The sequence below is a fragment of the Ostrea edulis genome, chromosome 6 (assembly GCF_947568905.1).
Source record: "Ostrea edulis chromosome 6, xbOstEdul1.1, whole genome shotgun sequence".
NCBI classification, from domain to species: Eukaryota; Metazoa; Mollusca; class Bivalvia; order Ostreida; family Ostreidae; genus Ostrea; species Ostrea edulis.
In genome coordinates, this window is record NC_079169.1 from 53,596,343 (window position 1) to 53,624,097 (window position 27,755).

A 27,755-nucleotide genomic window follows, 5' to 3' on the forward strand; every position below is an offset into this window, starting at 1 on the left:
ACAGAAGCCTGCTAACCGATGCCATAGCCGAAAACCGCGTGAAAATCTTTTCATAAATGAGTTTTAGGCGTTTAATTGAAAATAAGTGACAACAATGGAACTTTTGTATTGTGACGTCACAGTCGTCTCTTAGATGTGCGAACAATGGTAACTAGGAGGAATTGGGTGGGCTTCTTTGATTGATCGTATTTTCTTTATTTTAGGGGGAATTTCGTACTTGAAACACTCAATCGACAGGAAATTTGATGCTCTATCGGGTGGTGCCATTCGTTTTGGGGCTCGACACACGAATAGGTATGTTATCCAGCGGAGTTGTAGCTAAAGTGCCTTAGTAACCTAAGTGTGTGGGCTGTGTAGAGAATATTGCTAGCGCCCAGGGGAAGGCAGTGAGCCGTAAAAGCAGGCATGTGAGCTGATGTGGTATGTATGGGCGTAGGTGACTGGGAGGAAATATCAATTTAAGTAGGACGCGAATGCCGAGATAATTGAGATAGATGAGCACGCCCCGGAATTACGACACCGGAAATGAGGTAAAATCGGGGCCTTAATTTTAACGCTGTTTGAAGTGACAAAGAGATCCGACTGGATTCGCCCGGTGCACAGAAGCCTGCTAACCGATGCCATAGCCGAAAACCGCGTGAAAATCTTTTCATAAATGAGTTTTAGGCGTTTAATTGAAAATAAGTGACAACAATGGAACTTTTGTATTGTGACGTCACAGTCGTCTCTTAGATGTGCGAACAATGGTAACTAGGAGGAATTGGGTGGCTTTCTTTGATTGATCGTATTTTCTTTATTTTAGGGGGAATTTCGTACTTGAAACACTCAATCGACAGGAAATTTGATGCTCTATCGGGTGGTGCCATTCGTTTTGGGGCTCGACACACGAATAGGTATGTTATCCAGCGGAGTTGTAGCTAAAGTGCCTTAGTAACCTAAGTGTGTGGGCTGTGTAGAGAATATTGCTAGCGCCCAGGGGAAGGCAGTGAGCCGTAAAAGCAGGCATGTGAGCTGCGTGGTATGTATGGGCGTAGGTGCCTGGGAGGAAATATCAATTTAAGTAGGACGCCAAAGCCGAGATAATTGAGATAGATGAGCACCCCCCGCAATTACGACAGCGGAAATGAGCTAAAATCGGGGCCTTGATTTTAACGCTGTTTGAAGTGACAAAGAGATCCGACTGGATTCGCCCGGTGCACAGAAGCCTGCTAACCGATGCCATAGCCGAAAACCGCGTGAAAATCTTTTCATAAATGAGTTTTAGGCGTTTAATTGAAAATAAGTGACAACAATGGAACTTTTGTATTGTGACGTCACAGTCGTCTCTTAGATGTGCGAACAATGGTAACTAGGAGGAATTGGGTGGCTTTCTTTGATTGATCGTATTTTCTTTATTTTAGGGGGAATTTCATACTTGAAACACTCAATCGACAGGAAATTTGATGCTCTATCGGGTGGTGCCATTCGTTTTGGGGCTCGACGCACGAATAGGTATGTTATCCAGCGGAGTTGTAGCTAAAGTGCCTTAGTAACCTAAGTGTGTGGGCTGTGTAGAGAATATTGCTAGCGCCCAGGGGAAGGCAGTGAGCCGTAAAAGCAGGCATGTGAGCTGATGTGGTATGTATGGGCGTAGGTGCCTGGGAGGAAATATCAATTTAAGTAGGACGCGAATGCCGAGATAATTGAGATAGATGAGCACGCCCCGGAATTACGACACCGGAAATGAGGTAAAATCGGGGCCTTAATTTTAACGCTGTTTGAAGTGACAAAGAGATCTGACTGGATTCGCCCGGTGCACAGAAGCCTGCTAACTGATGCCATAGCCGAAAACCGCGTGAAAATCTTTTCATAAATGAGTTTTAGGCGTTTAATTGAAAATAAGTGACAACAATGGAGCTTTTCTATTGTGACGTCACAGTCGTCTCTTAGATGTGCGAACAATGGTAACTAGGAGGAATTGGGTGGCTTTCTTTGATTGATCGTATTTTCTTTATTTTAGGGGGAATTTCGTACTTGAAACACTCAATCGACAGGAAATTTGATGCTCTATCGGGTGGTGCCATTCGTTTTGGAGTTCGACGCACGAATAGGTATGTTATCCAGCGGAGTTGTAGCTAAAGTGCCTTAGTAACCTAAGTGTGTGGGCTGTGTAGAGAATATTGCTAGCGCCCAGGGTAAGGCAGTGAGCCGTAATAGCAGGCATGTCGGCTGTGTGATATGTATGGGCGTAGGTGCCTGGGATGAAATATCAATGCAAGTAGGACGCGAATACTGAGATAGATGAGCACCCCTCGAAATAACGACACCTGAAATGAGCTAAAATCTTAGTTAACTCTTACGTTTGTAGTTCTGTGGAAATGTGTAATAGAGTGTTTATGCATCCGGGCAAACACAACAATATCACATATCCTCAGGTAAAATAATATAAACAACATCAAATTAGTTTGGAAAACTACAGATTTCAAAATTCAGCTGCGATGAGATATTACATTGACAGCACAAATAAAGTAAAAGATATATTATGATTAGTTTATAAGTATAAAGGCATTTATTACTGTATCAAAATATTGAACCAAACTTTTCAGAAATCTGAACTGAAAAGTCTTTTTTTTATCATGCTTATTCTTAGACATTTACAATTACATCTACATAGATGATCTCACACACAAAATCACACACATGCATACAATATCTTCCATACAAAAACAATTTCTACATAAAGTAGTATTTGACAGCTAGGCATAATTTAAAAGAATTGAAAATATACATATCAACAAAATAATACTAAAAGTAATAACAACAAATATAACCTATAAAGCTTTGGTTTTTTCATCACTTGTTATAAACAAAATCTTATATTGACCATTTACTAAATATTTTGGATTTGCATTGAAACACATTTTCACAGCATTTTTTTTTTATTTTTTTTATTTTTCTGTAGTACTTAAATAAATTCACTGCCTCAGAAAATTTTGGCCTGATTCCTTGTGATCTGAAATAATATATTACCTTTTTTAATACTAATAAAAGAAAATTTTCTAAACAGCTTCCTTCTGTATTACCAAGTAAGACTATTCTTAAAATTTTATAACCATTTTCAATTGCATCGAACCATTGCTCAAAATCATTCCAAAATAAGTTGACATATACACAATCATAGAATATGTGAATTATTGTTTCTGCTTCACAATTACAAAATGTACACAAATTTTATTTTGTAAAGAAAGGAGTTGGTAGTATTGTAATTCATTAGTATTCAGTATTGAAAGTAAATTATTTTGTTTCTTTTGTACATAAAGATGCATTTGCAAAATAACATTTCCAGTCTTTTCCTGAAATGGGTTCATCTAGTAAAGTTTCCCACTTTTCCTTTTTAGAGATTGGGGCTATAAACTCCTTTCCTTTCAAGATTTGATATAAATATTTAACATTGCATGTTGACAAAAAAAAGTGTACAATGAATATTTAAATATGTTCATTATTTTCATGAATTCTACCTTCTTTCAATGCAATAATATCTCTTTTGACTTGTGATGGTATTTTTTATATTACATGAAAATAGTCTAAAAGGTTATTAGTACCAAGTACTCCTTTTATTTCATTAAAACATCTAATGTTTCCATGTTCAGACACCAGGTCCTCTAAGTTTTTAATATCATTATCAACCCATTTTGTATAGAATGCCCACTTTTCTACACTACAAATGTTTCTAATATCTAAGCACAAGTAGGTTGATACATGTTCAGGACTTTTCTTAACCTTTACTAGTGCTTTAATAACATCTCTCCAAAAATCATAATCTATATTTTAAAAAAAGCAACAAAAAACCCACAAACTCTTGGAGTTTTTCGTCTGATAAATAAAAAATAAAATCTATATTCTTAAGATTAAAAATGCAACGCAACAAATGCTGCTAAGCACCTTCATATTTTGTCAGGTACCTATTAACTCATTTTAATTTGATGTATGAAAAGAAAGAGGGTAGGTGAACCATGTTTAACCCTCCATCATCATAACTACCAATGAATGTATTTCTGTTTACCTTTCCTGTCTTATATCCCCAAATAAATTTGAAAAATATTTTATTTATTTCATCCAAAATATTCTTTGGAGGGTCTGACAAGGCAGAAAATAAGTGTATCAGCTTAGGCAGTGCTAACTTTTTAATGATTGTTATTCACCCAATAGGTGTTAAGTCTCTGTTTGCCCATGATCCTAATAACCTTTTAATTGAAGTAATTTTGGATTGATAATTACAGGTTATCATATCTTCAAGGTTTTTGGTAAAATTTATTCCAAAAGTTTAGAACTGTTTTTACCGCAGTATATTTGCAAATCAGGACACAAAGTCTCAACTAACCGGTTCTACTGCCAATCCACACTGCTTGTGGTTTTGTAATATTAAGTTTCAGGGCTGAGATACCACCAAACTTGTCAATAACACTCATTGATTCTTCTAGAGAATATTCGCTTCCATCTAATAGTGAGTCATCTGCATATTGCCTCAATTTATTGTCTTCCCCACCAATAGTTATAACCTTAATATTTACATTTTCTTTGAGTGAAATTGCTAGTAACTCTACTGTTATAGTAAAAAGATATGGATCCAAAGGATCACCCTGTCTGCAACCCCTCTCAAGGCTAAACAATTCTGAGAAATGGCCATTATTTATTACACAGCTAGTGCTGGATGAATAAAATGCAAGAAATCATTTGACAATAAAATCCCATCCCAACGAGTGAAAAGCCTTTTCAAAATCTAATAGAAGGAGCAGTCCAAACTGTTTCTCTTTTCTTAGATAGTTAATATAAGGTCATATAGAAAATGAGTATTTTCACCAATGAATCTGCCCTTTATAAATCCCTTTTGAGTGTCACTTATTATGTCATTCAGTACCTTTTTAATGTGGTTGGCTATAACACAGGAAACTATCTTATAGTTCACATTAAGTAAAGTGATAGGTCGCCAGTTTTTCGTATTACGCCCATCTTTTTCCTCTTTTGGACTGCAAGTTATTATTCCATTCTTTTGGGATTGTAATGTAGACATCTGTTCTGTAAGATATGCTTCATTCAAAGAATGACAAACAAATACCCCTCAGGTTCCTCCAAAAAATTATAGAACTCTACTGTAAAACCATCCGAGCCAGGTCATTTATTGTTTTTCATAATTTTCAATACTTCTGAACACTCTGATAGCTTCAGAACTCCTTCACAGTTTTCACTGAAATGTCGATTTGGTATATCCCAGTGAATTCGAAATAAAAATAGATCACCACAGAGTCATGGGTATTTTATTGAACATAGATGTTAACAGTAAAATAACAACTCATCATTATGACAAACGGGATGATTTCAGTTTCTCTATCCCATATTTATGTAGCAATATTCCATTATCACCTGCATATGGTGTTTATATCTCTCAACTGATTCGATACGCAAGAACATGTAATGTAAATTATAAGTTTTTAAATCCAGACAGGCTACTGACAAATAAGGTGATGTTAGAGGGGTTTCTACAGTTTGTTTAAATTCAGTATTTTGCGAGTTTTATGGTCATTATAACGATATAATTTACAGATGCAGCTCTTTGTCAAGTTGAATGCTGTTTCACGTTTTTCATACCGATTACTAGGCGTTCTTGGAACACTGATTCTGACTACGGATTGCTGTTTAGGCCATTCCAAGTTTTTTTCTATGTATAACGTCCGTGGACGGATTGGTTTTAAGGTATAGAAATAATAATAAAAAACACATTCATCAGAAAAAATCACGTACCCTCGGTATCTAATTTTAATTAGGACCGAAATCGTAAAACACTAGAATACACATGGTGACCATGCTGTTCACTCTCTCGCTCTCTCTTTGGCGTATATGATGTAATTTGAAATTGTAATAAATACCTACATATTTTAAATAGATGTATGGCAAGTACTGAGGAGGGGTAGTAGTGTGAAAACCGCATTCAGTTTTAAAATATGCGCAGTTCATCTAATTGGGTGATTTTATATTGTTTAACGTCCCGCTCGAGAATTTTTGAGATGATTGTAATTGGTTGTATTGATACATTTAAGAGTAATCGTGCATTATTCAGGGTATATGATTTAAGAAATGAAAAAGAAATTGAACAAGCAAGAGTGGGTTTTTTTTCAAAATGATTTGAGGGTCAGGGAGAACTCGGTTTGGTCTAGATTCAGTAATCAGGGGAGACTGGCAATTAAAAATACTTTATCACTAAAATCTTACAAGCAGAAAGTTTAGGTTTTCTGAATGAGGAAATCACTATTTTCCAAACAATTACAAATGATATATGTGCCTGTTATACGTATCCCTTCGTCTCAGACATGGTCTATTAGTTTGCATTCTCTCTTTGATGTGTTATATAACAAAGAGAGAACAATGACAGAACAAAATACAACAAACAGATACATGTAGTTCAATTCCGGTTGGAAAAAGTGCATTGATTGATCATGATCAAAAGTTGTTTATGGAGAAATCACTCAATTCTTGATAATAATTCTATTATTACACTAAAAATGTTGAGTGTGTTTTTTCTACCGATTTGTGAGAGAGATATGATTTTGATTCTAGGGTGGACGCTAAACATAAAAAAAACTTGGAATGGCCTTCCCTGATCAAAATATAGGGCTCATGACTAGTCAACAGGGTACATGTATGTTTACATCTTTTTAAGTACCTAATCCCACCTCTGGTGTGTCCAGGGGTCCATGTTTGCCCTACTCTAAATTTTGTATTCTTACAGGAATTATGAGATTGATCACTGTTCGTTATTTTCATACATACATATAAATAATGCATCTTTGTCCATATTCAGTATATCACCCATTAATCAATATTACCGATTATGTTCGAGTTTATTAAGAAGTGGTTGCAATTTTTTTTAAAAAATGCATATTATTTTTTAATCCTTAAGTGATGTTAACCTGCAGAATGAACCCATGATGCTTACATTTCACTGCGACGTATCAAACTTTTCCTATCGTACAACTTAAGGTTAATCGATCCTCGTGTGATGTCATAAGTTTTGCAAATTAAACTTTGCGCATGATAGAAATATATCTTCAGAGAAATTTTATTCACTGCATAAAATAAAAAAAATTGGTAAACTATTGATATTGAAAAAGTGTATATTTTCAATAGATAATCAATTCTTTATAATTAAAAAAATGTTGTCAAGGGCAATAATTCCTATGTTGGTATTTCTTCTACAGCATGTCTATTATACATGATTTCCCTAATAACAACAATTAATTTATACATATTTATGAAGTAACAGGTTTTTTTTTTAACTGTTGACATTTAAAATGTGTCATTTCAAGTTTTTATTTATTTTAATTATTCTGTACAACGAAAATGTGTGATTTTCTTATGTTAATATATACTTTCGTTTTTTATGTCTGACATCTTTAAAAATATGGCAACATACACATTTTCTTAGGTTATTGTTTAAATTTAACTATATTGAATGGAAATTAATACAGTTTTTGCACTTTTAACCATTATTATTGATAAGTCACATGAGGATCGATCCACCTTAAGATGATAGGTAAACAATGCTTTCTTTTTGGGAAGATGCAGATATTGTTTTAAAAATCTTTGAACATTCTTCATAAAAACAACAATCCGAAGTTTACAAATACACCATCCCCGAAAATGAATTTGAGACATATGAAAAGGTAGCAGTTATACACAATGCAATTATGAATATTCTTTTTCAAAGATTTTGTATGAATTAAAAAAATGTCTTTTGTAACGACAAACTTTAACAAGTACATTTTGGTATCAGCTGTTAATTGATATACCATTTTCTTTGCATAGTTCACTTCGGACAACACCTGTACTAACTAAACGTTTAAAATTTAGTACAGTGGGTTACATTCGTATATTTGCAAAGAATTTCCACCACCCGGCCGTGTCGTTTTCTCTTTGCCACATATAAAGGACTTTCGCTGTTCTCATTACATATATTAACATCAGCACCGTGTTCAATTAAAAGACGAACAATTTCCTCAAATCCCTTTTCTGATACAAGAAACAATGACGTTTTCCCATCCAATTTACGAGGATTCACACTGGCACCGTTTTGTAGTAATGTATCAACTATAGGGTAATGTCCGCCTAAACAAGCTGTCATAAGAGGAGTGAAGCCATGTCTGTCCGTTATATTTACCTCGGCATGGTGTTCTAAGAGTAATTCCACAACGCTGTTTCTTCCTCTTCTTGCGGCTATGTGTAATGGAGTAACATTGCCATTTCTACTCAAATCCACGTCGGCTTTGTTTTTAAGAAGCTCTCTCACAACTTCAGTATGTCCTTCCTGAGCTGCTACAAATAAGGCGCTTGCTCCTTTACTAGTTGTTCGGTTAATTTCCGCTCCTTTTGAGAGAATTAATAAAACTAAGCTGTTGTCTCCAAAATATGACGCTTTGTATAGTGGATTGGTCCCGTCTCTCAAAGTTTTGTTCACATTTGGGTTGTAATTATAAAGAAGATAAAACACAAGTTCGATATGCAATTCCTCCAGTGCTAAGAGGAAGGCGTTCTGTCCATCCCTATTACATTGGTTAACATCAGCTCCATAAGTCAACAAAATCTCAACCGTGCTGATATGTCCATTTTTCGACGACACCATCAAAGGAGTCATGCCATCACATGCGCGTGGTTCATTCACAGTGACGGTACTAAACTCTAAAAGCTGTTTCAGCACAATATCTTGCTTTCGTTCCGCAGCCATGTACAAGGCGGTTTTATCATCGTTGTTTTTTAATCGGTCGTCCGCCTCGCGATTTATAATATGTACAACCACTTTTGTGTATCCAAGCTTTGCGGCCAGCATCAAGGATGTTTCTCCGTATATGTCACAGGAATTAACATCAACCTTGAATTCGGTTTCATTATGTTTGAGTAAATATTCAACTATCTTTTCATGACCTCTTTTCGAAGCGATAATTAAGGGTGTGTCTTCATCGTTGGTGATGATATCGATCTCAGGTTTCTTTTCATATGCGAACAACTGTACTACAATATCAAAATAACCCTCTTGACAAGCTACAAATAATGGACTTCTATATTCATAGTCACTTAAGTTAACATCTGCTTGGGACTTCAACAGAGATTTCACAATATCTGTATGACCCATCTGCACCGCCAGAAGCAGAGGTGTACATCCAGACGAGGATTGTTCGTTAATGTTAGCTCTTTTCTCCAGTAAACATTCCACAATTTTCAAATTTCCTTTCTGGCAGGCAATCATTAATGGACTTGTTTTATCCTTAGATGTAGCATTTACATCAGCACCATGAACAAGTAATAACCGAGAAATAAGTTCGCTATCCACAAGTGCAGCAACATGTAAAGGTGTTTCTCCATCAATATTGCTTCCATTTACATTTACTCCTCCTTTTGACAGCAGGAATGATACCACATCTGTTTTTCCCTCCTGAGCAGCAATAAAGAGGGGGCTGACACCATTCCTTTCTGGTATATTAATATCTGCTCCATTTTCTACTAAAACTTTGACGATAGAGATATGTCCTTCTTGGCAGGCAAAGAATAAAGGACTACCTCCATCATCACCTTGTTTATTGACGTTCGCACCGTGGGATAGTAAAACACGCACAGAATTTTGTGTCTCCCGCTCTACATATCCACTGGAAGCCGCTAACGATAAAGGAGTCCTTCCATTAGATGATGAAATATCAATATCGATATTTCTTTCTACTAAAAGTGTTATCATCTCAAGGTTGTTAAAAGTGGCAGCAATATGCAGAGAATGATATTTCTGTGTCTCACCCCAGAACACGTTAACGATCTCTTCACCTAGATTTTGAATTGCGTAAACAGCAATGTTGTTATTTCCATTGGCGCAAATCATTGGAAATAATCTCTGGCGTCGTAATTCCGTCTTTGAGGTCTCTAACCGAATCATTCTTTGAAAAATGTATTCAAAAATCTTGTTATGAGCAAAAATGGAAATTAAAATCAATGCGGACACTCTGTTATTCATTGATAGCATGGTTAATTTAGAAAAATACAATTTAGTGTCATTTTCAGTCACGTCTTCAATATGGTTGGTCTCTACCTCTGCCATACAAAATTGACGGGAAATATCCTCGTCAGAAAAATGCTGCAATCGAAGATTAAACTCGTCAGCTAAAACGACATTTTCCAAACTTCGGCCAACAAAAACCTCTAGAATTTTTTCTTGTTGAATTGAGGACAGAAATCGATCGATAAGATCTACCTTGTACTTTTCTTCCAGATGAACGACAGAACTCGTCTTTGCTGAATCAGTGGGAGAATGAGATATTCTGATATTTCTTCCGAGAAAAGAAATGTCACAATATCGAATCATTTCTTTGGGATGCTCCTCTCCAAACAAGCATGCTGTTACTTCCGAAACAAAATCATGCAAGAACATATATTTTTCATTAACTTTCTTGAGAAATATTCCCTCCAGCAGCTTCAAGTTTTCCATAACATCGGTTTTTGTTGTTGTTGTGGGCAATATACACCATTCGCATATTTGTTGAAAATCTTCATGATTTATATCTTCCAAAGTGCTCAATTCCAAACTATTGTTGTAGATGACGAGCAATACAAGCGACATGTATTTCAACGTGTCTCTTTCTCTGTACCACTGGATTTGTTTTCTAACCCAAGTTCGTGGCGAATCAAAGAAGCACTTACCTAGCGATTTATATTCCTCATTTTGCCCAAATAGCCTACATAGAAGTGGAAAGTACATGTTGCACCGCAAAATTTGTTCCAGGTCTTCATCTGGTATAATCGATATGTTCGTATACTGAGCTAGTATTTTTTCTTTTTCTTCTTTGGTTAGAGTACATTCCTCGCTTTCAATGTCTACCATATATTCAGGATCGCCCAATAATGTGTCACATATGGCATTTTCTTTAACCAAGTTTTTCCTACAAGTCACTAGGATCTTTGTAGTTTCATTTAACAGTCGTGATCTTACCAAATTTTCAGATGCCTTCCAACTGTGATACTGTAGAATATCAACCTGATCTCTTCCCAGTGGATCATTCAGGATGAATATTTGATGAACATCCTCTAATAAATCTGTATCATCATATAATGCTAATCCTTGTATGTCTTCTAAGAATGTAAGTTTCCATCCTTTTCGTCGATACATTAATCCAATGTGATTAGCCATGAATGTTTTGCCACTCCCGGAATTACCGACAATGTTGATAAAGTTTCTAGTCTGTATTCTTCTCTTTACTTCCGAGAAAGCTCGAGATGACACGAATCTTTTATCAAGCGTCTGCGAATCCTTTAAGATTTTTTCCTGCAAAACTAATTTAAAAGTTTCATTTAAGGCTTAAGAACACAATTTGTATAATCGTAAAAGGAGAATGGTTTTACACCACTTTTTTAATATCGTATGTCGCATATTAAGTCATTTTTAGACAGTGAAGTACAATCAATAGACAACTTTAAAATGTAAATAGTTACAAGATGCAATGTAACACTGCCATGTGCAAAATAATCGGGCTGAAAACCCCTGATAAGAGAGGTATTGATATTCACGATATGTAGAAAATTTTGCTTTGCACACTTCTTTTCCTAAATGAATATATTCATAATTTAAATCATACTAGCCCTTCCCGACCCAGGCTAACACAGGCAAAACCGTTACGACATGGAAATGTTTGTATATGCTGTTGGTTAAAGTTGGCTAACTTTATCTTTGTAAAATTTAAAATGCCTCTTGTAAACCTGAATACAATTGTTTACCTGTACAGTATAAAACTAGCTGCAATAATGTAGCCCTATCCTATTTTTTTATTCTGACGTTTTCGGGATGGGTCTACAATTCCATAAGATCTCCGCAATGGTGCAAAATGATTTAATGAATAACCGATAAGTTCCGTGTATTAGTCCCAAATGTTGTTTACACCAAAAGGAGTACCAACTTTGTGCTCGGGCATGTCTAATAAAGGTGCTATTCATTAAATATCATGTACCGCACGCAAAATTTATCGTCTGCTCCGCCATGTTTGTTATCGCAAGATCTCGTAGGTGTATCAACTGAAAAATCTTAACATTGACAATCAGCGCGAAAATGTAGTTACTCGAGCCATTCCGACAAAGAATGGAAAATCATGTGGTTGCAGAAAGAATTTACACTCTTCTGTTCGTTTTTTAACTTGGTGTTAGATTTAAACCTTTTCAATACCAACGAAATAGCTTTCACCTCCGTACTCGACCATTGATGTAAATACTACTTTATATGGCATATGCAAATAACTAGACAATCGGAAATTGAAACTTCAGTACATCAAACATGGCGCTCAAATATGAATCGAGAAATTGGAATGTATCGAAATTGTTAAAAACGATAGAATAGAGCCTCACAAATCGTAAGTTGCATTGCAGGTTGTAAAATATATTGACTACGAAACATAGAATGTCCTTTCATTTACGTAAAGAAAGTCGGCAAATGTTTAGACTGATCGAAAATGTTGCGGGAGTGAATCACTCCCGCATTTGCACCATTACGGAGATCCTAAGGAGTTGTAGCCCTCTCCCACAAAAAACAATCGGAGAGTGCCACGTTATTGTAGCTAATATAAAACGAATTTAACATATACCATTTCTCTTTTTTATTCAGCAATTCTTGAGAAATGTTTTAAACATAACACTCTTGCTTTCACCGTCGCTTAGCAATTGTCCTAAGGCTTTTGATTTGGGTTTGTTAGTTTGATTTTTGTCCTGTCGAGAATTTTTCATTCATAATCAGACTTCACCAGTTGTAGGTGAAGTACACAAATTTAGACCTTTGGGTAGCGTTCAAGGTCGTAGCCATTGGGGTTCTTTAACTTTGCCAACGCCTGCCGGTACACAGGATCTCCGTTTTAAGGTTATATCCAATAGATGCAGAGCGTTTAGCGAAGGAGAAATCACTATCTTAGGTTTGACATATGACACGAGTGAAGCTCGGACTCCCAACCTCCCAGTTGCGAAGCGAACGCTCTATCAGTCCGTTTACCTCGTCAAAATATGGGACTTATAGCGGTTGTGACCGGTAAACAGGGAATGTGGACTCCTCCTAGACAACTGATCCCACCTCTGGTATGTCCAGGGCTTCGTGTTTGTCCAACTCTTTAATTTGTATTCCTTATAGATTTATGAGATTGCAATTGATCATTGTTCGTTATCTTCACCTTTTCATCGCAAAGAAGCATACTGATAGATATTCTTGATGTTTTATAGTGCCACAGGTGTTCGTCATGAAAATGAAAGGTGAAGATAACGAACGGTAATCAATCTCATAATCTCCTATAAGCAATACAAAATAGATAGTTGGGCAAACACGGACCCCTGGATACACCAGAGGTGGGATCAGGTGCCTAGGAGGAGTAAGCATCCCCTGTCGATAATAATCACGATTCTAAATATACATTTTGCGCATCAAAAGAAATTGACATAATTTCTATCGTGTTCTACTAGACTTGCATAGGGGTTGTTTTATGTCCTTTTAGTAATACATGTACCTAAATGAAGATTCACAGTGTATATAACCTGCAGTTATACTTATGATACAAAATGCACATGTACAATTGAGAACAAAATATTTTTTTTAAAAACAATTCATTTGTAGCCATTTCGTTAAAAACTATCCTCTGCAAAAAATCTTACTTGGACTGCTACATACATGTAAGATAGCCATTACCATGAAAGTTGCTTTTGGAAGGTGTTGTCAAAATTGTGATTTCAGAGCTATTAATCCTATAATTCTGATATCAAAATATCTTTCACATACCTTGCCTAGTACGGGTTTTAAGCCTTTTATTTTCATGTTCCAATTTTTTATCCATTGGACAGTGCTTCAATTCGTTCAATTTCTGAAAAATGGAATATTTTATTCCTCTTAAACTGTCTATTACGTACTACATCGTCTAATGATACATTGGATGCTACACATCTTGTTCTGTAGTTAGCGAGTTAAACTCATTAGGGACAACATTAAGTAAATGATCAATGTTTAACAAACACATTCCTATTCCAGGTGGACTTATAAAAGTGTATCCCAAATTATTGCAGATGTTGACAGGACAGATGAATTCTAACCGTGCTCAGTGTGGATGATATCAATTGATAAAATCTACCTTTTCAAATTCTTTCCTCGGGAATTCTTTATCCATCCGACACAAAATGTCCTTAAACTCTCTCCAAATTTGCTCAAATTGTGAATCCGACAATTCTGAGCGCGATGTATGACCATAGAATCTATTTCTATATATTCTGATTCTCTCGATATCGTCTGCAAGCTTAGTGTCGTCTGCATCTGGTTCATTTCCCCAATCATTATGTGGTCGCCGAATTTTAGCACTATTCCTTGAAATGTAATAGAACCGTTCAGCAGGATAAGATACATGTATAAAGAAGTACAATGACCAAACACACAGGCAGTCAGGACCTATATAGTCTGCTAGAGGACCCCGAAATTAATACTGCACCTTTCTGTGTCATGTTCTCTACCAGGAATATTCAATTATGTCAATCATAGCATATTCCCTTACTGGTTAGCAATAAAATAAATACATATACATACCTCAAAATATGGTATGCCAAAGGTATATCAAAACCTTCAAAAGTATTCTTGATGCTTGCTGTCTTTATCATATCCCACTGTTCTTTGTTCAGATTGTGCCTTGAGCGCTTGTTTAACTCAGCAGAAATGTTCTTGGGGCTAAAATGTTTCTCAAGAACGGTTACCATCACGACAGTGAGAACCTCGATAACTGCGCGACACACACGTGCAAAATTAGCATGCTGGTCTGGGATATGTTTAACATCAATTTCTGCAAGAAAGAATACAGGTCTACTGCAATATTAATTTTGTTGTTTGGGGTTCACATGGACCATCCAGTATAATTACCACGAAACACACCACCAATATACACATCATTCTTACCGATAGCAATGTAACCCAAATTTATTAGCGAGAATATTATTTACGCGTAAAATCTCGAGACTAGTGAAACGCAAAAACATACTTCTCGCTAATAAACTCTTACATACAGAGAAATTATCTTAAAAAAAATAATAGTAATGTCTCGTGAATAAATAAATGATTGTCTCCACGCCAAAAGGTCTCGCAAATAAAAGCGATTAATAGTATTCGAAATCTTATTTTGCATAACTGTAGTTTAATGGTTTTGTCTACTCTGTGCAAAGTTAGGAGTTTTTTTAATGCACTTATACATTAATATTTTTATTAATGTTTCATACCCAGTAAATCTCTCTCCTGTGGTCTTTCACTGATACATGATCCTTGTTCAAGGTGATCAAACGTTGAAGTGGAGGATATTGACATTGTGTCTGCATAAGAAACAGGAAATTCCAATCAGAAGAATATATTCCATTTATGTAACTACTATGTAACAACACACCTAAATTTGAAGACATTTTTTCTTTAGAAATGGGGATCTCTCGCTTGGGGAAAGTTTGCAGTATTGTATTGTATAATTTTTTATCATTTGATTTAGATTAAGTTGAAAGCGGATTGTGGATATCAATTAAAGAGACATATTATAAAAGAAGGAAATAATACCGGTTATTGTAGTCTTAATGCAGATGAATGCAACGATTCTGTCACCACACTGCAATGAATGATCAACTGTCAGTGTGTCTACAATAAATAATCACCTGTCAATGTATCTACAATAAATAACCAACTGTCAGTGTGTCTACAATAAATAACCAACTATTAGTGTGTCTACAATAAATAATCAACTGTCAATGTGTCTACAATAAATAATCACCTGTCAATGTATCTACAATAAATAACCAACTGTCAGTGTGTCTATAATAAATAATCAACTGTCATTGTGTCTACAATAAATAATCACCTGTCAATGTATCTACAACAAATAACCAACTGTTAATGTGTCTACAATAAATAATCAACCGTCAGTGTGTCTACAATAAATAATCAACTGTCATTGTGTCTACAATAAATAATCAACTGTCAGTGTGTCTACAATAAATAATCAACTCTCAGTGTGTCTACAACAAATAATCAACTGTCATTGTGTCTACAATAAATAACCATCTGTCAATGTGTCTACAATAAATAGTCACCTGTCAATGTGTCTACAATAAATAATCAACTGTCAATGTGTCTACAATAAATAGTCACCTGTCAATGTGTCTACAATAAATAATCAACTGTCAGTGTGTCTACAATAAATAATCAACTGTCATTGTGTCTACAATAAATAATCAAATGTCAATGTGTCTACAATAAATAATCAACTATCAGTATGCCTACAATAAATTACCAACTGTTAATGTGTCTTCAATAAAGAACCAACTGTCAATGTGTCTTCAATAAATTACCAACTGTTAATGTGTCTACAATAAATAACCAACTGTCATTATGTCTACAATAAATAATCAACTGTCATTGTGTCTACAATAAATAACCATCTGTCAATGTATCTACAACAAATTACCAACTGTTAATGTGTCTACAATAAATAACCAACTGCCAGTGTGTCTACAATAAATAATCACCTGTCAATGTGTCTATAATAAATAATCACCTATCAATGTATCTATAACAAATTACCAACTGTCAATGTGTCTACAATGAATAGCCAACTGTCAATGTGTCTACATTAAATAACCAACTATCAATGTATCTACAACAAATTACCAACTGTCAATGTGTTTACAATAAATAACCAACTGTTAATATGTCTACAATAAATAACCATCTCTCAATGTGTCCACAATAAATAATCACCTGTCAGTGTATCTACAACAAATAATCAACTGTCAATGTGTCTACAATAAATAACCAACTATTAGTGTGTCTACAATAAATAACCAACTGTCAATGTGTCTACAATAAATAACCAACTGTCAATGTGTCCACAATAAATAATCACCTGTCAGTGTATCTACAACAAATAATCAACTGTCAATGTGTCTACAATAAATAACCAACTATTAGTGTGTCTACAATAAATAACCAACTGTCAATGTGTCTACAATAAATAACCAACTGTCAATGTGTCTACAATAAATAATCACCTGTCAGTGTATCTACAATAAATAAGCAACTGTCAATGTGTCTACAATAAATAACCAACTATTAGTGTGTCTACAATAAATAACCAACTGTCAATGTGTCTACAATAAATAACCAACTATCAGTGTCTACAATAAGTAACCAACTGTCAGTATGTCTACAATAAATAACCAACTCTCATTGTGTCTACAATAAATAACCATCTGTCAATGTGTCTATAATAAATAACCAACTATCAGTGTCTACAATAAGTAACCAACTGTCAATGTGTCTACAATAAATAACCAACTATCAGTGTCTACAATAAGTAACCAACTGTCAGTGTGTCTACAATAAATAACCAACTGTCAATGTGTCTACAATAAATAACCAACTATCAGTGTCTACAATAAGTAACCAACTGTCAGTGTGTCTACAATAAATAACCAACTGTCAATGTGTCTACAATAAATAACCAACTATCAGTGTCTACAATAAGTAACCAACTGTCAGTGTGTCTACAATAAATAACCAACTGTCAATGTGTCTACAATAAATAACCAACTATCAGTGTCTACAATAAGTAACCAACTGTCAGTGTGTCTACAATAAATAACCAACTGTCAGTGTGTCTACAATATATAATCAACTGTCATTGTGTCTACAATATATAATCAACTGTCATTGTGTCTTAAATAAATAATGAACTGTCAGTGTGTCTACAATAAATAATCACCTGTCAATGTGTCTACAATAAATAATCACCAGTCAGTGTGTCTACAATAAATAATCACCAGTCAGTGTGTCTACAATAAATAATCACCAGTCAGTGTGTCTACAATAAATAATCAACTGTCATTGTGTCTACAATAAATAATCAACTGTCAGTGTGTCTACAATAAATAACAACCATTCAGTGTGTCTACAATATATAATCAACTGTCATTGTGTTTACAATAAATAACCAACTGGCATTCTGTCTACAATAAATAACCAACTGCCAGTGTGTCTACAATAAATAATCAACTGTCAGTGTGTCTACAATAAATAACCAACTGTCAGTGTGTCTACAATAAATAGTCAACTGTCATTGTGTCTACAATAAATAACCATCTGTCATTGTGTCTTAAATAAATAATCAACTGTCAGTATGTCTACAATAAATAATCAACTATCATTGTGTCTACAATAAATAATCAACTGCCATTGTGTCTACAATAAATAACCACCAGTCAGTGTGTCTACAATAAATAATCAACTGTCAGTGTGTCTACAATAAATAACAACCATTCAGTGTGTCTACAATAAATAATCAACTGTCAGTGTGTCTACAATAAATAATCAACTGTCAGTGTGTCTACAATAAATAATCAACTGTCAGTGTGTCTACAATAAATAATCAACTGTCAGTGTGTCTACAATAAATAACAACCATTCAGTGTGTCTACAATAAATAATCAACTGTCAGTGTGTCTACAATAAATAATCAACTGTCAGTGTGTCTACAATAAATAATCAACTGTCAGTATGTCTACAATATATAACCATCAGTCAGTGTGTCCACAATAAATAATCAACTGTCAATGTGTCTACAATAGATAACCAAGTGATATCGAGTTTCTTACTAACGAATTTTCCGTGAGGTTTCGTATGTTAAGACAATAGAATTATTATTACGATTATAGGAATGTGATTCAAAATATGAGAGGACGGTGTAACGGCAGTCATGGAAACCTGGAAGGTAAGTTTTCTGTTAGTAAGGCTAGAATAAAACAAGTTGCTCCATTGGCAGAATTTGTTCATTTTAATGTACATTGCCTAAATTTCTGGCCTCTGTTAGACTGAAAAAAGCACGGTTGGTGAAATCCAAAAGATTATACAATTTTCCTTAAGTACACTAAACGTCAAGGAGCATTCTGTCCATTCTTGGAAGAGTTGGAAGACAATAATGCAAGACAGAAGAAAGATATGTCAATATGCGACACTAGATGGTCCAGAAATTATAGAAACTACTTAAAGTAAACTTTTACACAGAAATGTGTCAGTTCTACACGACATGGTACATACACTAATTTGAGAGGCCATGTCTCACAAGGGTTATGTACGAGACTCACTATAGTCTCAAAACAAACTATGTTCCCTGCGATTTGAAGGCTTACAAATAAAACAGGAAAAGATTCATCATTGTATTCTATATTTTCTTGAAGGCTTTCGTAACTAATTCTGATATTAGTCCCCTGGTCTGTCTGCCTCTATTTATAGTAACAAAACTTTTCTGAGTTTGTTTAGTGGATGGGAGATCTGTGGACAATTCGTTGAAGAGGCACAAACATCAACCACTGCAATCTGAAAATAATAACTTCGATAAAAATTATCTTTTCTATAGAAATACACGGTGCAAGACTATTAATTATGACACAATCATTTCATGATTTTAGAATTAGTATCAACATACCAATAATTGATGAAAAAGAAATAATTTCAATATACTTGCTTTACACTTGCCTAATACTTTTGATTTTTCGTTGTTTAAAGTAAATATTGTGACTCTAACGCGTATTCTTACATTTATGTTTATAGGACACATTCCCAGATAAACTGAAGTGCATTGTATCAACTGACTATCACTTGTCCGCCATCCCTTTATTTCCGAGAGATAAACCACGTGACACGCCGTCATCAACGTATGATTGATTGTATATTGTTTACCGTCCCTCTCGAGAATATTCCACTCATATGGAGACGTCACCATTGCCTGTGAAGGGCTGCAAAATTTAGGCCTATCCTCGCCGCTTATGGCCTTTAAGCAGAGAGGGATCTTTATCCTGCCACCCCTTCTGTGACACGGGACCTCAGTTTTTGGGATCTTATCCACAGAACCGCCCCCATTTAGTCGCCTCTTGCGACAAGTACGAGGGTACTCAGACCTATTCTAAACCGGATCCCCACAGTAAGAAAAAATTTTATCGAGAAATAAAATGAAAAGATTCTATCATATTCTTGTAAGAATCGATAAACGTCCTAGAGATTCTAGAAAATCAGAGGATACCAGCAAGATTGGTGTTTCTGTACACTCATTTGGAATAGATACTGCATCTATCCTTCATATTGTAAAACTAATACGGTACCAATTTTGATGCACCAGATGCGCATTTCGACAAATAATGTCTCTTCAGTGATGCTCAACCGAAATGTTTGAAATCCAAAATAACTATGAAGTTTTAGAGCTAAATATAGCCAAAAACAGCGTGCCAAAAAAGTGGAGCCAAATTCGTCCAAGGATAAGAGCTATGCATGAGGGAGATAATCCTTAATTTTGAAATGAATTTCTAAATTTTATAACAGCAATTAAATATACATCCGTATTTTCAAGCTAGTAACGAAGTACTTAGCTACTGGGCTGTAGAGACCCTCGGGGACTAACAGTCCACCAGCAGAGGCCTCGACACAGGGGTCATAATGTAAAACTTATACGGTACCAATTTCGATGCACCAGATGCGCATTTCGACAAATAATGTCTCTTCAGTGATGTTCAACCAAAATGTTTGAAATCCGAAATAACTATGAAGTTTTAGAGCTGGAATTTCGTTGAAATTGTTTCAAATGGTGACTAAATTTCAGCCTCAAAATTTTGTTCCAAACTGAAAGTAAAGGCTGTTGTTGGGGGGTTTATTTACTTGTGCATTGCCTTACGTCCAATTCAGGTATTTTTCAATCATATATCGGCGTCACTACTTTTGGTGGCCAATAATCTATTTCAAGACGCAACCTGTACAGAATCAATTTCTTGCACAGCTGTCTTTTCTGTACATAATCAATATATTGAATACCTGTCTTTTTACACAATCAATTTTCTTTTCTTTATCAATATCAAAATCTTGTACATCTATCCTTTTACAGAATCAATATCTCGTACATCTGTCTTTTTACAGAATCAATATCTTGTACATATGTCGTTTTACAGAATCAATATGTTGTACATGTGTCGTTTTACAGAATCAATATATTGTACAGCCGTCTTTTCTATACAGAATCAATATATTGTACAGTTGTCTTTTCTCTAAAGAATCAATATGTTGTACAACTGTTGTTGCTGTTGTTGTGGGTTTTTTTTACAGAATCAACTATGTGTTGCAAAAATAGATGAACGGATCATAGGATCTAATTTCAATTAGATTGAAGAATCAATATCTTCTTCAACTGTCTATTCTGTACAGAATCAATATCTTGTACAGCTGTTGTTTTACAGAATCAATATCTTGTGTAGCTGGGGGGGGGGGGGGTTCAAAAAGGAGAGTTCTATTGCATTATCTTTAAATTTGAATGTAAAAGAGAAGTTCACTTTCAGTACCAGATTACAGTGATGTTGTTTCCTCTGTTCGGTCTTGAGCAAAGTTTTAATTTTTAATACCTGTAAACAGTTATATTTTTGCAAGGTGTTTTATTATTAGTTTCTAATGACATGTCTACAAGCATATAAACATTCATAATGTGTTTCAGTATATTAAATTTAGGAGAACAAACTATGCTTATTTATAGACAAGTGTCACGTTACCTTAAAACTTGTTTGTCGTTCTGTGTAACTCTTATTCAAATCAGAGTACTCCTTCTTATGAAAAGTAGAAGACACTAGCAGGAAGTTCGATAGAATAATCGATACTGCACAGTGTCAACCTGCAACTACAGATAAGACGTGGACTGATCTACCATTTTATTATGGAAATAAATTTCCCGGTAACCATGGACAAATGTCGAATACTGGTACTAAAATCTGAAGAGGACATGGTATAAGCACGCGTAAAACCCGCGTAGTTTGGAATTGCATTTGATACAAATATGATTGACATTATGATATTGACCTGATGTGTTTTATAATAGAATGCAATCTAACTTCTGTAAACATTTTATCATTTCACCAAACCACTCAAGTGGAATTCCTGACAACCTATAAAGTGATAAAACAAACAATTATGTGTCTCACCATAAACAATTTAATTTATGACTTGATCATGAGTAAAATGATTTACAAACTGCGATCAATCTCACAATTCCTATAAAGAATACGAATTTAAGAGTAGGTCAAACACTGATCCAAGGACATACCAGAGGTGGGATCAAGTGACTAAGAGGAGTAAATATCCCCTAGTGACTGGTCACATTCGCCGTGAACCCTCCGTCTTGATCAGGTAAACGGAGTTAAAATTAATATGTAAAGATTGGCCTAACAATTAGTATAAAAACAGATCAGACAGTATTCAATCTAATGACAGGTTGTATCAGCAAATCAGATCGTTATAACGACCATAGGATATGCGAAATGCTGACTTCAATCGAGGCTGTTTAGACTCCTGTAAAAACGTATTTGTCAGTAGCCTGCCTTGATTTAAAAACTGATCATTCGCATAACATGCTCTTGCGCATCGAGATAGTTGAGAGACATAAACACCAGATACAGGTGATGATGGAATATTGGTACATAAATATGGAAAGTTGACAATAGAGAATCTGAAGTCATCCCATTTGCCATGAACTTAAGTCGTTAGTTTGCCATTAACATATATTTCTGATAAAATAGCCAAGTATGAAGTAGATATGAAAGACCCGGTGGTGTCTTTTATTTTAAGTTCATTGAGATATATCGAATCGACATATGAACGAAAACTAGAGTATTGATAATAGATTTAACTTCGGTATATCTAAATTTCGAGTGGAAGGCCACAGCAGGATATTTTTAAAATTCTTCTAATGAAGAAGGTTTTGAATCAATTCTGCCTCGTAAGAATACGAAAACATGAGCACAATTCGTGTCCATAGGAATTCCGACAAAGTGTTGGAAGACTTGATCACCAAAGACTACGTAGATATTGTCATTTAGGAACTTTAACGCCTTTTGAATATCAAGGTAAGAGTACTCGTACGTGGAATTAGAGTTTTGTTTAACAAAGTTAATTTGGATGACTGATCACAATACGTGAATATTTCCGTCCATCATATGCCTGTTGTTTTGTCTATGTCAACACTCTGTCCAATTCAGTTGGCTCATCGAGTAAATAATGGCATGGTGTATGGAGTAAATGAAAAACATATTTAAATACATGTATGTGCATGCAAGAACATGATATAATCAAACCCAGTAAATGTGGAGAACAGACAATATTAATAATTTTCAATATTTGAATTCCACCAAATTTCTTAATGCTTGAAGCATATAGTATTCTCTGTTTAAAAGTTATCGTTGTAATTTACACAATCCTTCTGAATTATGAAATTCGTGTCCAGTTTTATTTGATTACGATTACACAAGCTACAATAACGCTTACTTTTTTCTATATTACTCCATCTGCCTACTTCGACAGAAAGGTGATGGTTTTTAGTTCTAAATTTTACAAATACATTTCTTCACTTGCTTGGTTACAATGTTAAATAGCGTTTATATTCAATACTCAGTTGGTAATACACCGTGTATCTATGATTTGCCAGAGAGAGAGAGAGAGAGAGGGGGGGATCTTTTGTAGAAGATTCTGGATACATGAGAATAAACCTTCTTAACTCACTTTCGCTGCTTTTTATGACTTTGTCCATAAAAAAGACTATTCTGATAAAAAAAAAAGTATTGTATACATAGGATATCGTCCAGTTTCACCACAAAGAAAGTACTAAGGCGTACTACTTTTTTCAACAATATTAAGTATGTGTTTTTAAAGCAACGTAGCTACATGAACGCGTTCTGGTTGCTTTTTGCTGTTTTTTTATTCATTTATTAGCTTTAAAATGTACCATCTCGTGTAACAACCCGGTGAGCTATCACGCTAGTAACACGCAACATGCCGTCGCGCTAACACACTGTCGCACTATTACGCAAACACAAAGAGTATTTAATGAAATATGCAAAATCGCGACGGCGTGTGGTGTGGTGATTAGCGGGATAGCGAGACAACGTGTTGTGTAGTGATTAGCGGGATAGCGAGACGGCGTGTTGTGTGGTGATTAGCGTGTTGTGTGGTGGTGTGTTGTGTGGTGATTAGCGTGTTGTGTGGTGGTGTGTTGTGTAGTGATTAGCGGGATAGCGAGACGGCGTGTTGTGTGGTGATTAGCGTGTTGTGTGGTGGCGTGTTGTGTGGTGATTAGCGGGATAGCGAGACGGCATGTTGTGTTGGTTATTAGCGGGATAGCGAGACGACGTGTTGTGTTGGTGTGACAGTGAGAGAGCGTGGTAGTGCATTAGCGCCACGGCGAATTGTGTGTTAGTGTAACAGCGCGACGGCGTACATGTTGTGTGTTAGTGTAACAGCGCGACGGCGTACATGTTGTGTGTTAGCGATAGCACAAGGGCGTGTTAACTAGTGCATTAGCGCCACGGCGTGTTGTGTGTTAGCGTGACAGAGTGACGGCGTTATCTGTTTTAGTGTTAGAGCGCGTTTTATGATAGCACAACGGCGTGTTGTGTGTAAGCGCGATAGCGCTGTTGCGCTTTTGCACATGACTGTATTGGGACACAAAAACACATAGTTATCGTTACTTACACTCACATCTGGGTAGCGAATGATATCAAACAAATCGTTCCAGTATAATTGCATTCCCTTAATTGTATATTGTTTAACGTCCCTCTCGAGAATTTTTCACTCATATGGAGACGTCACTATTGCCGGTGAAAGGCTGCAAAATTTAGGCATCGGTATCTGTATGGGTACGTCGAGGCTACCAATGCTGGATTTTCAACGACGGTGAGACAGCTAATGTTGATCTTAATGACACAGGCTGTCGAGGGCGGTCTTGAGTTTCTCGACAGATTTAACGCACACTATATGGTCTTCAAGCTGGTTTCATTTGATAATGGTGTCCACAAAGAATCAAGATATGTATTGTTTTGTGTTGGCTGTAGTTGTTTCTAAGCACTTGTTGTTGTTCTTAACTTGGCTTGAAAGAATGTTTATGTTTACACGGTCTCCGAAAGGTTTTGATTTAATTTGTCTTCTTGGTTTTGTTTTGTTTACAAAATTTGGTGGTGGTAGCCCCGGTAACAACCCCTCAACCACCTTATATAACATGACGAGTCGTAAGATGGTTCTTCTGGTCTGGAGAGATTGTAATTCCAGCTCCTAGGCCATTTTGTTAATGTATAAAAAGAGACTCTTTTTATACATTAACAAAGGGTTCTATAGTTCTGTATTCTCTTTTTATGAAACGGATGGCTTTTCTTTGGACTCCTTCAAGCTTATCAATGTCTTGTTTCAATATACTTGCTTTACACTTGTCAAATACTTTTGTTTCTTCGTTGTTTAAAGTAAATATTGTGACTCTAACGCGTATCCTTACATTTATGTTTATAGGACACATTCTCAGATAAACTGAAGTGCAATGTATCAACTGACAAACAATTGTCCGCCATCCCTTTATTTCCGAGAGATAAACCACGTGACACGCCGTCACTAACGTATGATTGATTGATTGATTGTATATTGTTTACCGTCCCTCTCGAGAATATTTCACTCATATGGAGACGTCACCACTGCCGGTGACGGGTTGCAAAATTTAGGCCTATGCTCGGCGCTTATGGCCTTTAAGCAGAAAGGGATCTTTATCGTGCCACACCTGGTGTGACACGGAACTCCGTTTTTCGCGGTCTCATCCGAAGGACCACCCCTTTTAGTCGCCTCTTACGACAAGTAAGAGGGTACTGAAGACCTATTCTAACCCGGATCCCCACGGTGAGAAAATGTTCTATCTACACATAAAATAAAACAAATTCTCTCATATTCTTGTAAGAATCGATAAACGTTCTAGAGATCCTAGAAATTCAGAAGATACCAGCAAGATTGGTGTTTCTATACAAGCATTTGGAATAGATACTGCATCTATCCTTCATATCTGTCTGGAATGTCGTTTGAAATTGTTTCAAATGGTGACTAAATTTCAGCCTCAAAATTTTGTTCCAAACTTAATGTAAAAGCTGTTGTCGGGCGATTTGTTTACTTGTGCATTGCCTTACGTCCCATTCGAGAATTTTTCGCTCATGTATCGGCGTCACTAGCTTTGGTGGCCAATAATCTATTTCAAGACGCAACTTGTACAGAATCAATCTCTTGTACAGCCGTCTTTTCTGTACAGAATCAATATCTTGTACAGCCGTCTTTTTACAGAATCAATATCTTTTTCTTTACTTTATCAATATCAATATCAAAATCTTGTACATGTGTCTTTTTACAGAATCAAAATCTTGTACATCTGTCCTTTCACAGAATCAATATCTTGTACAGACGTCTTTTTTGTACAGAATCAATATCTTGTACATCTGTTCTTTTACAGAATCAATATCTTGTACAACCGTCGGTTTACAGAATCAATATCTTGTACTGCCGTCTTTTTACAGAATCAATATCTTTTTCTTTACTCTATCAATATCAATATCAAAATCTTGTACATGTGTCTTTTTACAGAATCAATATCTTGTACATCTGTCCTTTTACAGAATCAATATCTTGTACAGTCGTCCTTTTACAGAATCAATATCTTCTACAGTCATCTTTTCTGTACAGAATCAATATCTTGTACATCTGTCGTTTTACAGAATCAATATCTTGTACAGTCGTCTTTTCTGTACAGAATAAATATCTTGTATATCTGTCTTCTACGGAATCAATATCTTGTACATCTGTCCTTTTACAGAATCAATATTTTGTACATCTGTCGTTTTACAGAATCAATATTTTGTACGGTTGTCTTTTTACAGAATCAATGTCTTGTACAGCCGTCTTTTTACAGAATCAATATCTTGTACAGCCGTCTTTTTACAGAATCAATATCTTGTGCAGCTGTCCTTTCACAGAATCAATATATTGTACAGCCGTCCTTTCACAGAATCAATATATTGTACAGCCGTCGTTTTCAGAATCAATATCTTGTACAGTTGTCTTTTCTGTGCAGAATCAATAACTTGTACAGCCGTCTTTACCGTACAGAATCAGTATCTTGTTCATCTGTCTTTTACATAATCAATATCTTTTTCTTTACTTTATCAATATCAATGTCAAAATCTTGTACATCTATCGTTTTACAGAATCAATATCCTGTACAGCCGTTTTTTCTGTACACAATCAATATCTTGTACAACCGTCTTTTCTGTACAGAATCAATATCTTGTATACAGCTGTCGTTTTACAGAATCAATATCTTGTACAGCTGATTTTTATTTGAAAAAGGGAGAGTTCTATTGCATTATCTTTAAATTTGAATTTAAACAAAAAGTTCCCTTTCAGTACCAGATTACAGTGGTGTTGTTTCCTCTGTCCGGTATTGCGCAAAGTTTTCATTTTTAGTACATGCAAAAAGTTATACTTTTACAAGATGTTTTAGCAGCGTATTTTATTATTAGTTTCTAATGACATGTCTACAAGCATATAAACATTCATAATGTGTTTCAGTAGATTAAATTTAGGAGAACAAACTATGCTTATTTATAGACAAGTGTCACGTTACCTTGGGAATTTGTTGTCGTTCTGTGTAACTCTTATTCAAATCAGAGTACTCCTTCTTATGAAAAGTAGAAGACACTAGCAAGAAGTTCGATAGAATAATCGATACTGCACAGGGTCGACTTGCAGCTACAGATAAGACGTGGACTGGCCTGCCTTTTTATTAAGGAAATAAATTTTCAGGTAACCATGGACAAATGTCGAATACTGTTAC

At 35.4% G+C, this 27,755-nt stretch overlaps 1 protein-coding gene across 1 annotated transcript; it reads right to left on the bottom strand.

Moving 5' to 3' along the window:
• Positions 1 to 2,515: 2,515 nt before the first annotated feature.
• On the bottom strand, positions 2,516 to 27,672 carry LOC125647682 (ankyrin-1-like). The gene is made up of 8 exons (XM_048874456.2): positions 27,546 to 27,672; positions 15,605 to 15,682; positions 15,283 to 15,372; positions 14,603 to 14,852; positions 14,157 to 14,385; positions 13,811 to 13,892; positions 4,898 to 11,340; positions 2,516 to 2,992 (listed from the first exon to the last, which is right to left on the bottom strand). The coding sequence occupies exons 3-7, from the start codon at positions 15,365 to 15,367 to the stop codon at positions 7,874 to 7,876; spliced, it is 4,113 nt and encodes a 1,370-aa protein (XP_048730413.2). The 5' UTR covers positions 15,368 to 15,372; positions 15,605 to 15,682; positions 27,546 to 27,672; the 3' UTR covers positions 2,516 to 2,992; positions 4,898 to 7,873.
• Positions 27,673 to 27,755: the final 83 nt, after the last annotated feature.

Excerpts from the sequence above, each read along its gene's own strand:
- LOC125647682 (XM_048874456.2), bottom strand. The coding sequence starts at position 15,367 with ATGTCAATATCCTCCACTTCAACGTTTGATCACCTTGAACAAGGATCA. Across the intron at positions 14,853-15,282 it reads ACAGGAGAGAGATTTACTGG|AAATTGATGTTAAACATATC; the intron begins GTATGAAACATT and ends TCTTTCTTGCAG. Across the intron at positions 11,341-13,810 it reads TAAAACCCGTACTAGGCAAG|TTTTGCAGGAAAAAATCTTA; the intron begins GTATGTGAAAGA and ends CTTTTAAATTAG.